At 38.3% G+C, this 16,043-nt stretch overlaps 1 protein-coding gene across 1 annotated transcript in view; it reads left to right on the plus strand.

Moving 5' to 3' along the window:
- CHSY3 (chondroitin sulfate synthase 3) overlaps positions 1 to 5,696 on the plus strand; it is a 148,180-nt gene extending 142,484 nt beyond the window's left edge. The window contains exon 3 of the mRNA XM_058044278.1: positions 2,303 to 5,696. Within this exon, the coding sequence (XP_057900261.1) occupies positions 2,303 to 3,868 (1,566 nt within the window). The 3' untranslated portion in view covers positions 3,869 to 5,696. The remainder of the gene's footprint in view (positions 1 to 2,302) is intronic.
- Positions 5,697 to 16,043: the final 10,347 nt, after the last annotated feature.

Raw genomic sequence — 16,043 nt, forward strand, 5'->3', positions numbered from 1 at the left:
GTTAATGGTTGTTTCATTTATACTCAAATAACATTGTTCATTAGACAACTTAGAAGAGAAAGTCATGCAAACCACCTGCCCTTCTTTCTTTTGTTTTCAACATCATACATTTTCCTAATTTTCCTTTAAGGGGTCTTTGCTTTGAAATTCTTGATGTAAAAATCATGCCTTCAGCTTTTTGCAGGAAAAGTGGACAATGCAAAGGCATAGCGTGTCACCTTGCAGAGCTCACAGCATACAATTTTAAGTAAAACAGACCAGGAAGGAAGTGTAACTTATAACTGGAGAGGTGGAAATCTAGCCACATCAGCTGTTCTTTTTTCTTTATTCAAAATGTAAATTGTAGAGCGAGAAAATAGTTTTTCCAAAGAGCAAATGCCATCACCCAGCTCTTTCCTAAACACTGTTTTCCCTTTCAATCTCTAATCCATCTGTCCTGCCTGTGACCATCTCTAATTCTCAAGAAAGCCATATTTAAGTTTTTTCAGCACTGCTAGTTAAAACACTAACAGGCCTGATGATGTTGGTTCCTATTCTATGTATTACAAGGAAATCAGCCAAACTCTCATCTCATCTCACCTCATCTCATATAACAAGCAAACCACCCACATTTCAAGACAGAACAAATGTTTTCAGAGAGCTTTAGGTAGGTTCTGTGAATAAGGGATATATGAGTAATGTTGTAACATTGTATGTTTCTTTCACATTCATTTTCACTTCAATATAACAGAGATAGCTGTTTTATCAGAGGCAAATTTAACATAGCTTAAGGTATTTATCAGAATGTGTCTGTTGCTTTTCCACATGTTATATGACTAACTTCAAAAATTTTAAACTGAGTGATAGTAGCAGCCATGTTTGCTCAAGCAGAGGCATTTGAGGTCTGAATGAAATGGGAGGGGCAGTCCAGAAGTTCTATATTAAAGTTCTGTTTTTCTAAATGTGACAATGGTTATGTCTTGTACATGCTAATGAATATTACATAGCTTTTGTGATTCTTATCTTAGGAGTTAATTGGGAGTTATGGAGTTATTTTACATTTATTGCCCTATTCTTAATATTACTTCCAGTGTCAAAACTTCTGTTCTTGAAAGAGTTGAAGTAAAATGAGCTAATTTGAGTCAGATATACTGTGCAATCAGGACTAACCTCTCCTGATTTCTTCAGTGTATAAAAGACAAACTGCAATACCCATGTCAGAATCTGATTACAGCTCAAGCTTAAAACGCATTCTTGAACAACATTTTCTATCTAATCAGTACATTTTCCTTATGTATTAATTACAGACCAATCTGTTTGCAGATTAAAAAAAAAATGAGCCCTTTCTCCTTTGTCTGCCAGTCATGGGAAATAATTCTCTGGAGTTAGTCGGTGTTAGCAAAGAGCAGCAGGTTTTAAATATATTTATGATATCAGTATTTTACTAGTTCATATGATTTCTCATTTAAGAATAAATAGTCATCACATTAATAATGAGCTAAGTTGTCGTCTAGAGAGGAAACTGAGTCAAAGATAGTTTCATGATATGTTTAGTCAGCACAGAAAGTATCAAGGCCAGATGTTTTGGATACTAGACTTGTCAGCCACAAAACATATCTCTTCAGTCTATCACAATTACTAATTTGACAGAAGTAGAATGTCTTTTCTTGCTACAGAAATAAATTGGAAATCACCAGCACAATCAATTGCTTAATTGACATACTCTATTATACGTGTATCTTACAAAATGTATATTAAAATGGTTTTGTTTCAATTATTGAATTCTCTGTCAACATGAAAAAAAATTTTTTTGTTAAGGCCATTCAGTTTTTGAATGTTAAGCAGCACTAACTATTTGCATATATCAGTACAGTCAGCTTTTTGCTCCATAGACACAAATACAGGGTGCTCTTTAAAAAATTGTGAATGTTGCTAACCTTCCATTAAGGATCTGTGCTAACTGGGGTTTAGATGGAAGTGAAGTCAGTGGTTCATGCATAGCACTTATGAACTCCTATCACCCACAGACCTATGCCTATGCATTTCCCTTAGTTCTGCAGCTGAACAAAATGAAGATAAACCAAATATAATTGACCTTTTCTTTAGACAGTGGACAATATTTGCTTACTGTGGACACTACTGAAACTCAAACCAAAACAATGTAACTATTTTCTACTGAATGCTTTAAAACTCTATGCCTAAAAATAACCATGGTCTATAAGAATAGGTAATGATACTAGTACCAATGTGAGTCCTTGTTCTGGGTAGAAGACATTCAACTTAATGTCTCTTTCCCCCTGCACCCCTCTCTCTCTCTTTGTAGATGCAGCAATTGTTCCACGAAAACTATGAACACAACCGCAAGGGTTACATTCAAGATCTTCACAACAGCAAGATCCACACAGCCATAACACTTCATCCAAACAAAAGACCTGCCTACCAGTATAGGCTGCACAATTACATACTGAGTCGCAAAATTTCCGAACTGCGCCATCGGACCATCCAGCTCCATCGAGAAAGCGTCCTGATGAGCAAGCTCAGTAACACTGAAATAAATAAGGAAGATCAGCAACTGGGAGTGGTGCCGTCTTTCAATAACTTCCAGCCGCGGGAAAGGGATGAAGTCATCGAGTGGGAGTTCCTGACAGGAAAGTTTCTTTACTCAATGGTGGAGAACCAGCCACCCCGGCAGAGCCTGAGCAGCGTCCTGCGGGCCGCACTGGATGATACTGTGATGCAGGTCATGGAAATGATAAATGAGAACTCCAGATCCAGAGGAAGACTCATTGATTTCAAGGAAATACAGTATGGGTACCGCAGGGTAGACCCTCTGCATGGAGTAGAGTACATCCTGGATTTACTGCTTTTGTACAAAAGGCATAAAGGAAGGAAAGTTACAGTTCCAGTGAGACGCCATGCTTACCTTCAGCAATTGTTTAGCAAACCTTTCTTCAAAGAAGCAGAGGAGCTGGATGTAAAAAGCTTGCTGGAGGACACCAATGGTGACACTCAATCTTTCTCTTTCCTTTCAAATTCTTTAAAGATTTTTTCCTCGTCATTCCAAGGCACCAAAGACACTGGGGGACAGAGTGACAAGAAAATACATATTCTTGTCCCTATCACAGGGAGATTTGATACTTTCTCAAGATTTATGGTTAATTTTGAGAAGACTTGTCTGATTCCCAAGCAGAATGTAAAGTTGGCAATAATTCTCTTCAGTTCTGATTCGGGCCCAGACTCTAGCAAACACATAGAGCTAATGAAAGAATACAGCATTAAGTATCCCAAGGCAGATATAACCCTGATTCCGATGTCAGGAAAGTTTTCTAGAGGTCTGGCACTTGAGATGGCCTCATCTCACTTTGACAATGACACTTTGCTGCTGTTCTGTGATGTTGATCTAGTATTCACATCTGACTTCCTCCAGCGATGCAGAGATAACACTATTCAGGGAGAACAGGTTTACTACCCTATCATCTTCAGCCAATACGATCCAAAAATAATATATGGAGGCAACCCTCCAGCTGACAGTAGTTTTGTTTTCACAAAAAGAACTGGATTTTGGAGGGAGTATGGATTTGGAATTACCTGTATTTACAAAAGTGACCTACTTACTGCTGGTGGATTTGATACCTCGATTCAAGGCTGGGGACTTGAGGACGTAGATCTCTTTACTAAAGTGATAACATCTGGTTTGAAGGCTTTCAGAAGTCAGGAAGTAGGAGTTGTCCATATTTTTCATCCTGTTCAGTGTGACCCCAACTTAGATCCGAAACAATATAAAATGTGCTTAGGGTCCAAAGCAAGTACATTTGCCTCTACCATGCAGCTCGCTGGACTCTGGCTACAGAAACATTTGGGTGTCAGGTACAATTGGACTCTCTTCTGACAACTCAGCCTATTTGGCCTTTTTAGGGGAGTTTACCTCATTGCTGTTATTTGATTTTGCTGTTGTAGTTTTAAACTCCCTGCTTGTAGTCTTCCAAAGACTGTTGACCTCAAATGGGCTGACTCTGCTGTTCACTGACATTTCTTATACCTAGTGAACTAGTGAGGTGAATTTCTTCATATTTCCTTTATTTGAAATTCAGTCTTGTCATGGAAATCACACAAGCCCGTGGAGCATATTCATCACAAGGGACTGTATTAGAAGAATGTTGTATTTCAGTTTTTGGATTCAGTATCATCTTTGTTGCATTTCTCAGATTTGATGTGATACAAATATTTACTGGTGAAGGTACCACAAAAGTGCTTTATGCTTCTTCTGGGGATGGAACTCTCTAAGATAAACTTGAGTTTTATAATTTATATGAGGACTTATATGTATAAACGCTACTTTCCTTCATCTTTAGAATTTTTAAAGTAAATGAATAACTATAACTGTACCTTTATTTTTAAAAAAAAAGAGTAAAGCTGAGGAGCTACTTGCAAATACAACTGGTACTGGCTACCAAGGTCCTTAAATGTCTTATTATTAAAACAAACTCCTTATTGTTATTCAGTCAAAGTGTAAATGAACTTTGTTTTCACAACAAACAGGATTTAATCAAATGCTCATCTACACTTTGAAGATTATTTGAGCCAACATCCTTCATTTGCAGGCAAGAAGAAACTATGACTCAACATGGTCATTTATTGTAAAGTGCAAGCATACAGTGTTCTTACTTTGAAACACATAGGATAAGTTGTTCTTTCTCTTTTTAGAATGAGTCTCTAATACATCATTTGCTTTTACATTCCTTTCATAAGGCTGCACTTCAGTGTTAAAAGTTAAAGCTCTAGTTTTTGTTTTACATTTTCATGAATATTGGTACTCAGTAACAACTTGTTGTTAAAATTAGAGTAACTGTAGAATAGTTATTTAAGTTTCAAAATTTACTATTGCTGGTCAAAGTTCCTTGCCAATATATTTATATTGTGGAGGTTATAAGACTGTTTTCAGATTTATTTCTCCAAACCACCTGAAGTTGCCATATTGTGGATTCATGAAGTAAAGTATTTAATACCAACAGGAGAAATGACAAAATTAATTTCTGTATTTTAAGGAAATGTTTATATAGGGATATATATGTGTGTGTGTCCGTGTGTGTATATCCCTATATATATAGATATATAGAGAGAGTAATTTCAATGTTCCACTTTTCAGTTCAGGCAGTGATTTGCTACAATCATTGGGTTTCTTTTGCCAGATGCTTGAAGCATTTCATGCTATACTGTGGTAAGAGCTTAGAGACATTCAGGAAACCATCAGAATTTAGCTAAACTTAAGTTATTACAGTGGGTACATCAATAAACTCAGTACCCTTGATTTCAAACTGCATTTCAAACCGAGCTGGGCAAGAAAAAGTGGTGAGTTTTTAGCTGTAACTGACTGCTTCTGTGTTTCCTTAAAAAAGAAAGCCAACCAAAAACCCCCCCAAACCCCCCAAAAGAACTAAGTGATTTGAATTCACTGGCACATCTGTTTGTGGGAGGAATCCAGGTTATTCTCTAAGGTTTGATGAGGGTATGTAGGTCAGTTAATGTCTGTTATCTGTGGTTCTCTGTTCTGGAATTACCATGCAAAGAAAAAGGCAACCTTGACAAGGACTGAGTAAATTCAGAATTAAAAGACTGGCCATAGTGTGCTCTAAAAAAGGCCATTTCCTTGCCCTGGAAAGGCAGGAGGTGAGAACAGAGACTGTAATTCATGTTTGTACCAGCCCTCCTCTGCTTGAATTCCTCAAGCAGAATTCCTGGGCTGTTATTTTCCTGGAGGCTCTTGCCTTCCTAGCCTAGCATTGTTAACTCAAATGTATGACAAAAGAAAAATTCGCTTTCAATTTATATTATAATTCTTGGAAATTGCTCTTCAAACTGAGTGCAAAAGTCACGCTTTTTTCCTTAAAAAAGCCAAGAATAAGGAACCTGATATATTTTAAAAATCTCAATTAACCAATGCAACTCAGATTTTAAATATCAAAACCTGATTGCCTGTTGATAAATATTTGTTATGATTTCATAAACAAGAAACAACCTAATGACTTAGAAAGATATCTAAGGAAATCATTGTCTGCTGGGATGTATTCCAGTGTTTATTCGAATTACTTAACTTAGTGGCCAGAAAGTATTTGCTCAGCTCAAAGTAAAATAGTAGATTAGAACAAGCAATGAAACCAATCATTCAGTGGGGATAAAGATCTATACAGAGGGCTTGCAGGATCAGGTCCTACACGATATAAGCAAAATGCTAGCATTTACCAGTACAAATATTTATTTAGTGTCTTGACTGATTCATTTGTTTATATGATGAATTACTTTGTTAAAAACCTGATTATAAATGTTTATTATGAAATATTGCATTTTCTTTTGAAATAACTATCCTGAGATAACTTGAGAACTTGTGTTAGTTTGTCTAAGGAATAATCTGCCTTCTAAGGAGATCATATTAAAAGAAAAAAAAAAAAGCACAAAAGTGTTAGAGTAATGTTATGTATGTATAGATTAAGATGGGAATATCTGTGTTAATCAACTGTTTGCTGTTCTAATCTGAATCATAATCTTGATTGTAAAATGAAATTTCTATGTGTATAATGTCCCTTTGTAAATGCGTGACAAGTGAATTCACAATAGAACATAACAATTGATTCTTCCCCAAACCTCCTTCCCCTGGGAATAATTTTCCTGGCTACGTTGTTGGGAAGTGGGTTGTGAACAGCTCATACTTTGGCTTTTCAGACACAACCATTCTTAAAAAAAAAATAAAATCTCAGCATTCGCTACTCAGAAACCTCAGAAATCCCCAAACCACTGCATCATGGCATGTTTTCCCAGTTGCAGTGTTTAATTTAACAGAGCATTTGCATCTCCTGGATGAAGGAACAACATCATGTTGGGCTCTCTGGGACTTGATGAGTGTACCCTGCATCAGGGTACTGGCTCTCAAGCTGAAGAAAGGCAGAAGGCCAGGGGGAGGTGTGAGGCTCAGCCACGGGAGTTGGCACCTTGTGCCCAAGTCACCCCTGTGCTGCCACCTGTGCTGCCCACAGCCTGCCATGGAACGATGGGTTGGCAGCTCAAACAAGCACAGAAGAGCTGTGCTTGCTGCCACCCGCTGCTCTTAAGAAGCAAAAGGGCCATTTTAATCAGGAAGGAATGAAAGGAGGGTCTCAAACTGGGGATTCATTGAGGGGGTGGCAGGTTGTCTTGTGCAGATCATGTTTCTCACTGTCCCCAGGTGAAAAGACCCTGGTCTGACATGGCTTCCCTCTGTTTGCACTCCAAGGTCTTTGAAGGAAGGGGCAAAACCTCATGGGGCTCATGGACCTGCATCATGTACTTGGGTCCTACCATACCGTGAAACATGTTGGGGGAAAAGGTGCCAGATGGTGTTCCCAAAGAGCAGTACAGAGAGGGGCACCTTCTGCACTCTGCAAATGCCAGCTGTGCACAAAACTGCCTTCTGGAGCCTTTGCTCTACGGTGTGCTTGATAATAGTTCAAGATACTTCCCAAAAATTACTATGCTGATAAAATGACTCCTAGGAGTGTATTGCACATTCTCTGTAACTGGGGAGTTGCAAGCAGCATGAGTTAAAAACCACTTTTTTTTTAATCAGAGGGAAATAAACAATTTAAACTTCTTTTGATGTCTTAACTAGTCACTACAATTACTTAAGATGTAGTTTCCTACATCAAACGTTTTGCTCCAAAAAATGATGCCAGCTTCAGGGCACAAAAAAAACCCCACACGTGTAGTCTATATCATATTTTCCTGCAACTTGAAATCAGATAAAATTTGTGGGAAAAAACAGGGGTTAGAAATTGATGAGTTGCTGACAGAGGGAAAGATTTAGGTTTCTGCTGTATTTTTAAAAGATAACCAAATCAGGAGAAAAAAAATCTCTGTGTTAGATACACACAAAAATTAGCCATGATGTTATGTAGTGATAATTGTGGTCCTAAAATGCAGCAAAATGAGATGTTCCCCTAAGTCTAACTATTTAAAATTACTGAATATCACTGAATATCTGTTGTACATCTGTAAGTACTGTGTAATCCATTTTTAATCATTAATTTCTTAGAATAATTTAAATTTTCTTCCATCAGCATGTATTCACTTGATTAATAAGATTACTTGTCATGACTCACTCTCAATTTCCTATTTTTCTTTTTCTTGGGTCTCCCCATTTGCAGTATGTGTTGCTACAGAATTGAAACTTTTTGAGCTAATATATGATATTTCTAGTACAGTTTTATGATTTCGCTGCCACACAAAACTGCTGAACTAGAATATTTTAGTGAATAAGTTTCCAGGCCTACATCAAATTGTTTCCATTTGCCTGTCGCTGTAAGTTAAAAGTGTTCTAAATATTATTACTTCATTTCTTCCTCTGGTCTCCTTCATACCAGAATTACACTAAAGCAAGGAAAAGCAAAAGCTTTGCAATGCTTACATCTAGGAAAATCAACATAACCAGGGGATTTGTGTGATCCCTTTTTTTTTTCCCTTTTCTTTTCCTTTTTTGTTTTGTTTTGTTTTCAAGTCTTTTATCTCAAATTTCAGAACCTTACTTAGCAGTTCTCTATTTTAATAAAAGAAATAATGGTTATTAAGATGTAAGGCAGCACATATATTAACTTCACCCTACAAACTGTCATTTTAAATCTTTATTTTCCATTCACTTTATTATTCAACAGATGTCTTCTATTTGTAGGGACTTTAAAGATAAATTAAAAGCATCCTTGCTGGTTCAGTATTAACCTAGTCTTAGTGGAGACCTTAACCATGTAGGCAGAGATCCAGTGATGTAACCTATACTGCAGGCTGCTGATTCAATAAAGATATTCCTAAAAGACATGTATTCTAGCTAACATTGGTGCCAAACAGTTTTACTTAGAGCAGGTAAATTGCCTTTAGGTGATTTCTGTAAAAAAAAGGAAAAAAAGAAATTTAAAAAAGTTAAAAATGCTTGTGCTTGAGATTACTAACAATGTTATTACTGGTTATTTGGGAAGCCTTTATGACTTGCTCTCGTTCTTGATTAGAGTAATATGGAGCAATAAATTATTCTTGTTTTTCACATCTATCCATGCACTGTTGGCTAAAGGAAAGAAAAGCAAATCAACTGCTTTGGAGATGATGGTCTAACTGTGAGTGACCAGAGGGAGAACTGCTTGGTGTAGTTCGACTTGGAAACCAAAACTGAGACCTGCTACCAGGTAAGGACAATTTCCGGATAAGGAGTAGCAGCCTGAGTTTGTGCAAGGTATCATGGTGCCTGGGGATCCACCTTAATGCTTAGTGAGTGATTGCCAGGAGCAGGCACTGTGCAGTCTGCATGCAGTGCTACCAAGCACTTGAAGAAAAAAGTGAGCAATGCAGAAAAATGTGTTTCACAGGTGACAGGATAGATAGTAAGTATGTAGATCCAGAGAGCTGTGTATCTTTTCTTATTTTAGGAGAGTGGAAGATAAAACATATTTTAAAGAAGACCTCTGCTTTACTTTCTTCCTGAAAGCTTTTCCCCTTGTACATTCCACTTGTACATGCAGAGAGAGGAATGCTGGGGCAGTCTGGAGCAATATCAAAACTATATACCTTCCACACCTGATTTGTTCTGACCAGCAAGTGCATGTTTTGGAAGCGATAGCTGAGCTGGCAATTCTTAGTCCCTCTTCTTCTCTTTTTAGATATGATGCGCTTTATTATTATTTAAACTAAATGGGATCTTTTGCAGCTTTGTGCCACAGATGCTTTAGTGCTTTGTGCCTAAAGATGCTTTAGTTTTCCATTGTATCTTCATATATTGAACTGTTACATGGTACATCATCACATTTTAAATTATGAAGTTCCTTTAAACAAAGGCTTCTGGGCAGTAGTTTTCATCTGATGTAACCTTGCAACCACATCTCTATGACTGAAACAAAGTACATTCACCTATGGTAATTTATTTGTTACATTCCTACAATGGTTTTGTTTGGTAAAAAATTGAATGTGAGTTACAATTGAAGATTTTTTGGTGACAAAGTTAAGCAAATCTGTTTAACTGGGACCAAGCATTGAGCCATTCCTCCAACATGTGCTGTTACTGGATGACATCCAGAAACTAAGGTGTTTTTAATCAAAAAGGTTATAGGGAAATGTTCTAGTAAAACTGAATGGGAAACACTGTTTTGCACTACAGAACAGCTGGTAACAGAAGATCTAGCTTGCCTGTAAAAATATATCAGTTATTACTTCTGCCACAGTCAGCCAATGTTTAAGGGACAGACACAAGGGCAGATCACTTGATCTTGCACTTGTGTGAAAGAGACCAGAGATATCAAGATTTAACATGGAACCCTTAGAAGAGAGTCCACTCTGAAAGAAACATGGATGTGGACAAAGGGAGCATGCAAGAAACCACAGAGAAGATTCTTCTTTTTCTTTCAGGCTTGACATGGTGCTGTGCTCATCAGGGAGCTACCAGGTCTTCCTGAATTGAGCTTGGCACCAGGCAAAAGAAGTACAAAAAATAAAGCATAAATATTGTGTATATGACAGGTCTAGATACTGGTGGGTGATGGGAAAGAAAGTGCATGGGAAAATATATAAGGAGTCAAGAAAATGATTTTTGTTTTTTGCATGTGAAATAGAAAGATAGTGTGTGTATAAGCTATTTTACAAGCCCTGGTATGTAGGGGGAAAAGTGAGTAATTAAAGGACATAGATTTGAAAGGAAGGAGAAGACACAGTGCACGAAACAGAGTCTGTATCTAAACACAAAATTTAATTACAGTAGCCATTAAAGTATATGTGAAAAAATAGGACAAGAAATACCAGGAAAGAAATCACAGGAAGAAAGGAAGAACTGAAAAATATTTAATAAAAAGTCACTGAAGGACTAGCATAGGGCATAATTTATGCCCTGCATACAGAATACTTCATAGTGCCATTCAAGAAGCAATGGAAACATGTTTTGAAAAAACATTTCTGTAGCACTGCATCCCACTGCTTTGCCTGAGTGCTGCTGACGGACCAAATGCCAAGGTAATACTAAAATATTTTTTCTTTTGCTTGATTTTTTTTTGGACCCCAAAATACCTACATTTTTTTCCTCTTGGTTTTCCCCCACGCTGCATTGTAAATATCTAGTCAGCTACTGTGTTACGGAATTTTGTGGCTTTGAACTCAGTAAAACATATGGGAGATATCTTTAATAAGCAAAATGGCAGTACCAATGCTATCACACATCTGAATTTATCTTTTTGTGTTTAAAATGCCTTCCAATTACAAAAAGTTGGCAGTCAGCAGGAACTTTTGCAGTCTTGCCCCACCTTTTGTTCCTTCACACTTTCAATGTCAGCCTTCTGCTCCATTTAGGTACTGATGACAAATTTAGATTACGGAAAAACTAAAGGAAACTAAGGAAATCTATCTCCTTTTAATAGCATCATACCAATGCATTTAATTTTTTACACAAACTTTGTTAAAAAATTATGTATTTAAACCAAAATCATACATCCCAGATAAAATTATGTTTTAGAGTTTTTCTAGTTTATTCATACAAGTATGAAGTTAGACACTGTAATGATGTCACTCATATGTAAAATTGCTGAACTACAGCATTTTGTTGCATTAGTTCCCAGCTCTGTTTAAATCTTCCCAGATTTAAAATGCATCTCCAAAATCAGGTCTGAAGTATATGGGAGTCACCGATTCAGCAGGCTCCGATTAAAGGGCTCAGTGACACAAGAAGGCAAAAGCCTTGGAAGCTGAGATAGAAAACATTGAAGAAGCAGACCTTGAATGTTCTCAGGGATGGGGCATCTCCCACCTCCCTGGGCAATCTCTTTCAGTAATTTACCAATCTCATTGAAACAAAACCTTCTTCCTTATGTCTAATGGAACTCTCTTGTCATTTAAAACCATTACCCTTCATCCTGTTGCAACAGAACTGACAAAACGGCTGTCCCCACCTCTCTTCTAGCCCCTGTTGAGGTACTGAAATGTTTCTGTACAGTCTCCATGGGGCCTTTTCCTGCAGGATGAACAACCCAATCTCTCTCAGGCTGTCTTCATACAGGAGGTGCTCCAGCCCTCTGAACATGTCTGGACCTACTCCCACTGCAACAGCTCCATGTCCTCCCTGTGCTGGGAGACCAGAGCTGGATGCAGGTTCCAGGTGGGCTCTCCCCAGAGCAGAGCAGAGCAGAGGGGCAGAATCCCCTCCCTGCCCTGCTGCCCACGCTGCTCTGGGTGCAGCCCAGGACACGTTTGGCTCTCTGGGCTGGGAGTGCCCATGGCTGGGTCATGTCCAGCCTCTCACCCACCAGCACAGCCAAATTCTATTCCCTAGGGCTGCTCTTGTTGACAGTCTTGCCTGTGCTGACAGTGGGGGTGGCTCTAACCCAGTTACAGCACCTTGGACTTGGTCTTGTTGAAACTCATGAGATTCTCATGGGCCCAGTTCTTGAGCTTGTCCAGTCGCTCTGGATGGAATCCTATCCTTCAGGTGTGTCAACCCCACGCTCAGCCTGGTGTCATCTGTGGACTTGATCCATTAATCTCTGTCATGTTAATGAAGATATTAAATAGCATTGGTCCCTGTAAGGACCCTGCAGGTGCACCACTTGTCACTGATCTCCATCAGGACATGGCCATTGACGGCCACCCTCTGGATACCACCCTCCAACCAACTTCTCATCCACTGAACAGTCCACCCATCAAATCCAGTTTAGAACAAAGAACGTTGCTGTCGACCATATAAAAGTCTTTATGGAAGTCCAGGTAGATAATATCCATAGCTCTTCCCTTTCCAGTGATGGAGTCACTCCACTGTAGAAGGCCAGTGGGTTGGTCAGGCAGGAGGTGAAGCCATGCTGGCTCTCTTGAATTATCTCCTTCCCCAAATCCTGCTCAAAGATGGGTAGAATCCACTGATTTCTCTTTCACTTAGTAGTCTGAATTTGTTTTCACAGGTAATTTGTACAGCTAAAAACTGCTGGATTGAAAAACATCAATGGAGCAAATACAGGTGCCAAAAATAGCTTCTGTCCAGGATCTGCCTTGTCCTGCAGCAGTCACTAGGATACTCAAGATGTAAATATGCCACAGGGGCAAGACCAAACAACAAGCAGGCAGAAGAGATATGGACCATCTTTTCTGGAAGTTTTTAAATTGATATTTCTAAGATAAACTGCTGTGCTGCAGTTGTTAAGAAGTCAGCTACTGCTGAGGACTGAACTGAGACAGTAAGTTTACCACCAGTGTGCCCACAGCTTTCTGTTAAGTGCTAACTTAACAGAAGGGATACTTATATTGGTAAACTGAGCTATTGCATATTTGGCATTTAAAAACCTGGGATTGTGATCAAACTGCTATTGAATAGTGAATTTATTTTCCCCTTTCATGTGCTTTTTTGATAAAATCACATAATTATAGATAAAATTTTGGCTGAGCTTCAGTTCCTGCAAACCTAATCTAAAGCACAAAAGAGCAATTATAATTTCCTGATGGCAAAAGAAAATATGCTAAGGCAAATCTCACTGAATGGTAGAAAACATTCTGTGTGTGTTGCTATTTATTAGGATTATAGAAACAAGAGAATCTGTGTTTTGTCAGTTCTTGAGGGGTTTCTTAGAAGGAGCCACTTGTTGCCTTTCAAAGAAAGGCAACAAATGGCTCCTTCTGTTACTGCTCTGTATAATCTTTCTTTTTTGTCTGCTAAGGGTCACTTAAACTGGTTGAATAGGGTGGTCGATAGTAGTCGTAACAAATATATGACAATTTTTTTGTCATTGCAAGGCTGTCAAACCAAATCAATAAAGCTAAAAACTCTGGAAAGCAGCAAGTGGCTAATTAAATTATTGCTGGTGGCATTTGACAGGGGAAAAATGACAGTTTTATGAAGCTGTTAAGGAATACCTATAAGACTGAAGCACTTGCTAGAACTCAATATTAAAAATTCTCTAATGTTTCCTATATCTAAAAACCAAGCTAGTTTATAATGGCAAGTTTCACACTCCAGATTACTCCAATTCCAGAGTTCATAAAAAAGTATCGGTAATTGAGACTGTGTTGTACATGTTTCTGGAATTAGAGAGCATTTACCTATCACCACAGTGGCATATTCACCCCATATTACTGTGTTCACTTACCAAATTTTTACCTGAGTCAGACCACATAAAGCCATAACCTAATTTCCAAATAGTCTTGGAGAGCACTTCAGGACTAAAGGAGGAGCACAGTGCTAATAAGATTCCTGCCCAAAGTGCAGGAATCCTTGTGGCATAAAGTTTCTGCTGTTTGACATAGGAGCCTAAGTGGTATCACAATGGTAGTGGTTACCTTATGATTATTTACTATTTTCCATCTTGTCGTCCAACAAAATTTGATGTGAACCAGTTTCCTGTTCTTTCTCACACACCTTGAATGGATGAGATTTGTTAGGCACAAAGAGATAAAATATTCTGGAACCACTTGCCTTTCCTAAAATTTCAATCAGTTTCTGAGAAACTGAAAAAAGCAATCCTTCAAAGCAGGATATGTTTGTATTATTTTGATACACAAGCTCACTTCTATGTTGAAGAGGGTCTCTTTTAAAATGAAGTGATTCAGAAAGTGCTAATTGCCGTAATACAGGATTCATAAATCAGACTGATAAGATAGTCTGCAGTAGGCCATACTCTACATAAGCCATACCTTTGCGATACGTTTTCTTTAAAAAAAAAAAAAAAAACAAAACTCAACTTTTAGAAAGGATTTTTGAAATCTGTACCACTGTCAGTTAGCCATATAAGTGAACCACTGTTGCCTCTTCATCTGCCCTCATTTTGAGAGTAAGAGTGAAGGAATTTGTATCATTTCATGGGCCATTTATAGATAAACTCATCTTTACAGAAGGGTTTAATGGAGGATACTCTGTAGGGAATTTTTTATTAAAATGGAAATCTGCAAGAAAGTGGTGGAATAGAGCAAGGGATGAATGTCATTTGGATGACACTATTTGGATGCTTAAAGGTACACTAGAGATCATTTGAAGCACTTAATTTTCTCAAAAGCTTTGCAGTGTCGTTGCTGTTGTGGCATGGGTAAGGCCACTTTTGGATAAGTGGTGTAAAATAATCATCTAGGAGAAAGCAGATTGTGAATGCAAAGTATTTGGCTTACTGGACACAATTTATACTGAAAACTTAGAAAAAATAAAACCTAATTTTCTTACATGCTTTTATGAACTCTTCATAAAACTTCAGCCCTGGTACAGGCAGCAGGATTTCTGCAGCTGTTGCAAGAGAACTGTGAGTTATCCTTTTAGGTAAGCTTTGTTACTGGGACTACAATCTATGTCTAAAATGCTCAGAGAAGGCAGCAAGATTGACAGTGCCTTGCCTCTACAGTGCCTGTAGAGCAAGAGAATAGGAGCAATGGTTGCTAACAGGTCTGTAGAGGTTGTTAGGGAATATCTTCACTTCTTCTGAAGGGCATGGAGCTAGCAAATCCCTATGGAGACGCTGACAAAGGAATTGCTATGCTAGTCTCACACAGCTGGTGAGTACACATGGCAGTTATGCTATAGCTGCTCTAATTTATGCCAGCACTTGGGTCACAGGAGATTACCTGAAAGTCACTTCTTGTGCTGTTGATACCCCACAGGCAACTGTGGCACTACATTTGCAAATAGGCAAGTTGTGCTTCCTAACCTATCACGAAATACAGGGGATGTGGAGGAAACACAGGGTGATAGAGAGAAATAACTGCTGTAAAGATTTTGTGCATCTTCCTTCACCTAGAGAAGAAAAAGATCTTTTGATATGGCAAAATGTCACACAAAGAAAGAGTGGAGAAGCATAATGACAGCGTGCCCAGGTGACTACTTCTGTGGGGTTCGTACCCAGACACACTGCATGCCATGGCTATGCAGGTAAGTATTAAAAATCAGGAAAAAAATTACTGCTTACCCTGGAAAATAGATTATAAACTTGTTAATGAGAAAAGGTGTGGATAAAAATGTCACTGAAGCTATGGAACTATTTGAGGAAGCCCACGCTGTCAGACTCAAAATGGTTCAGGGCACCTTGCTGGCAGAAGCTGGTGCCCTGAAC

The sequence above is a fragment of the Melospiza georgiana genome, chromosome Z (assembly GCF_028018845.1).
Source record: "Melospiza georgiana isolate bMelGeo1 chromosome Z, bMelGeo1.pri, whole genome shotgun sequence".
Classification (NCBI taxonomy): domain Eukaryota; kingdom Metazoa; phylum Chordata; class Aves; order Passeriformes; family Passerellidae; genus Melospiza; species Melospiza georgiana.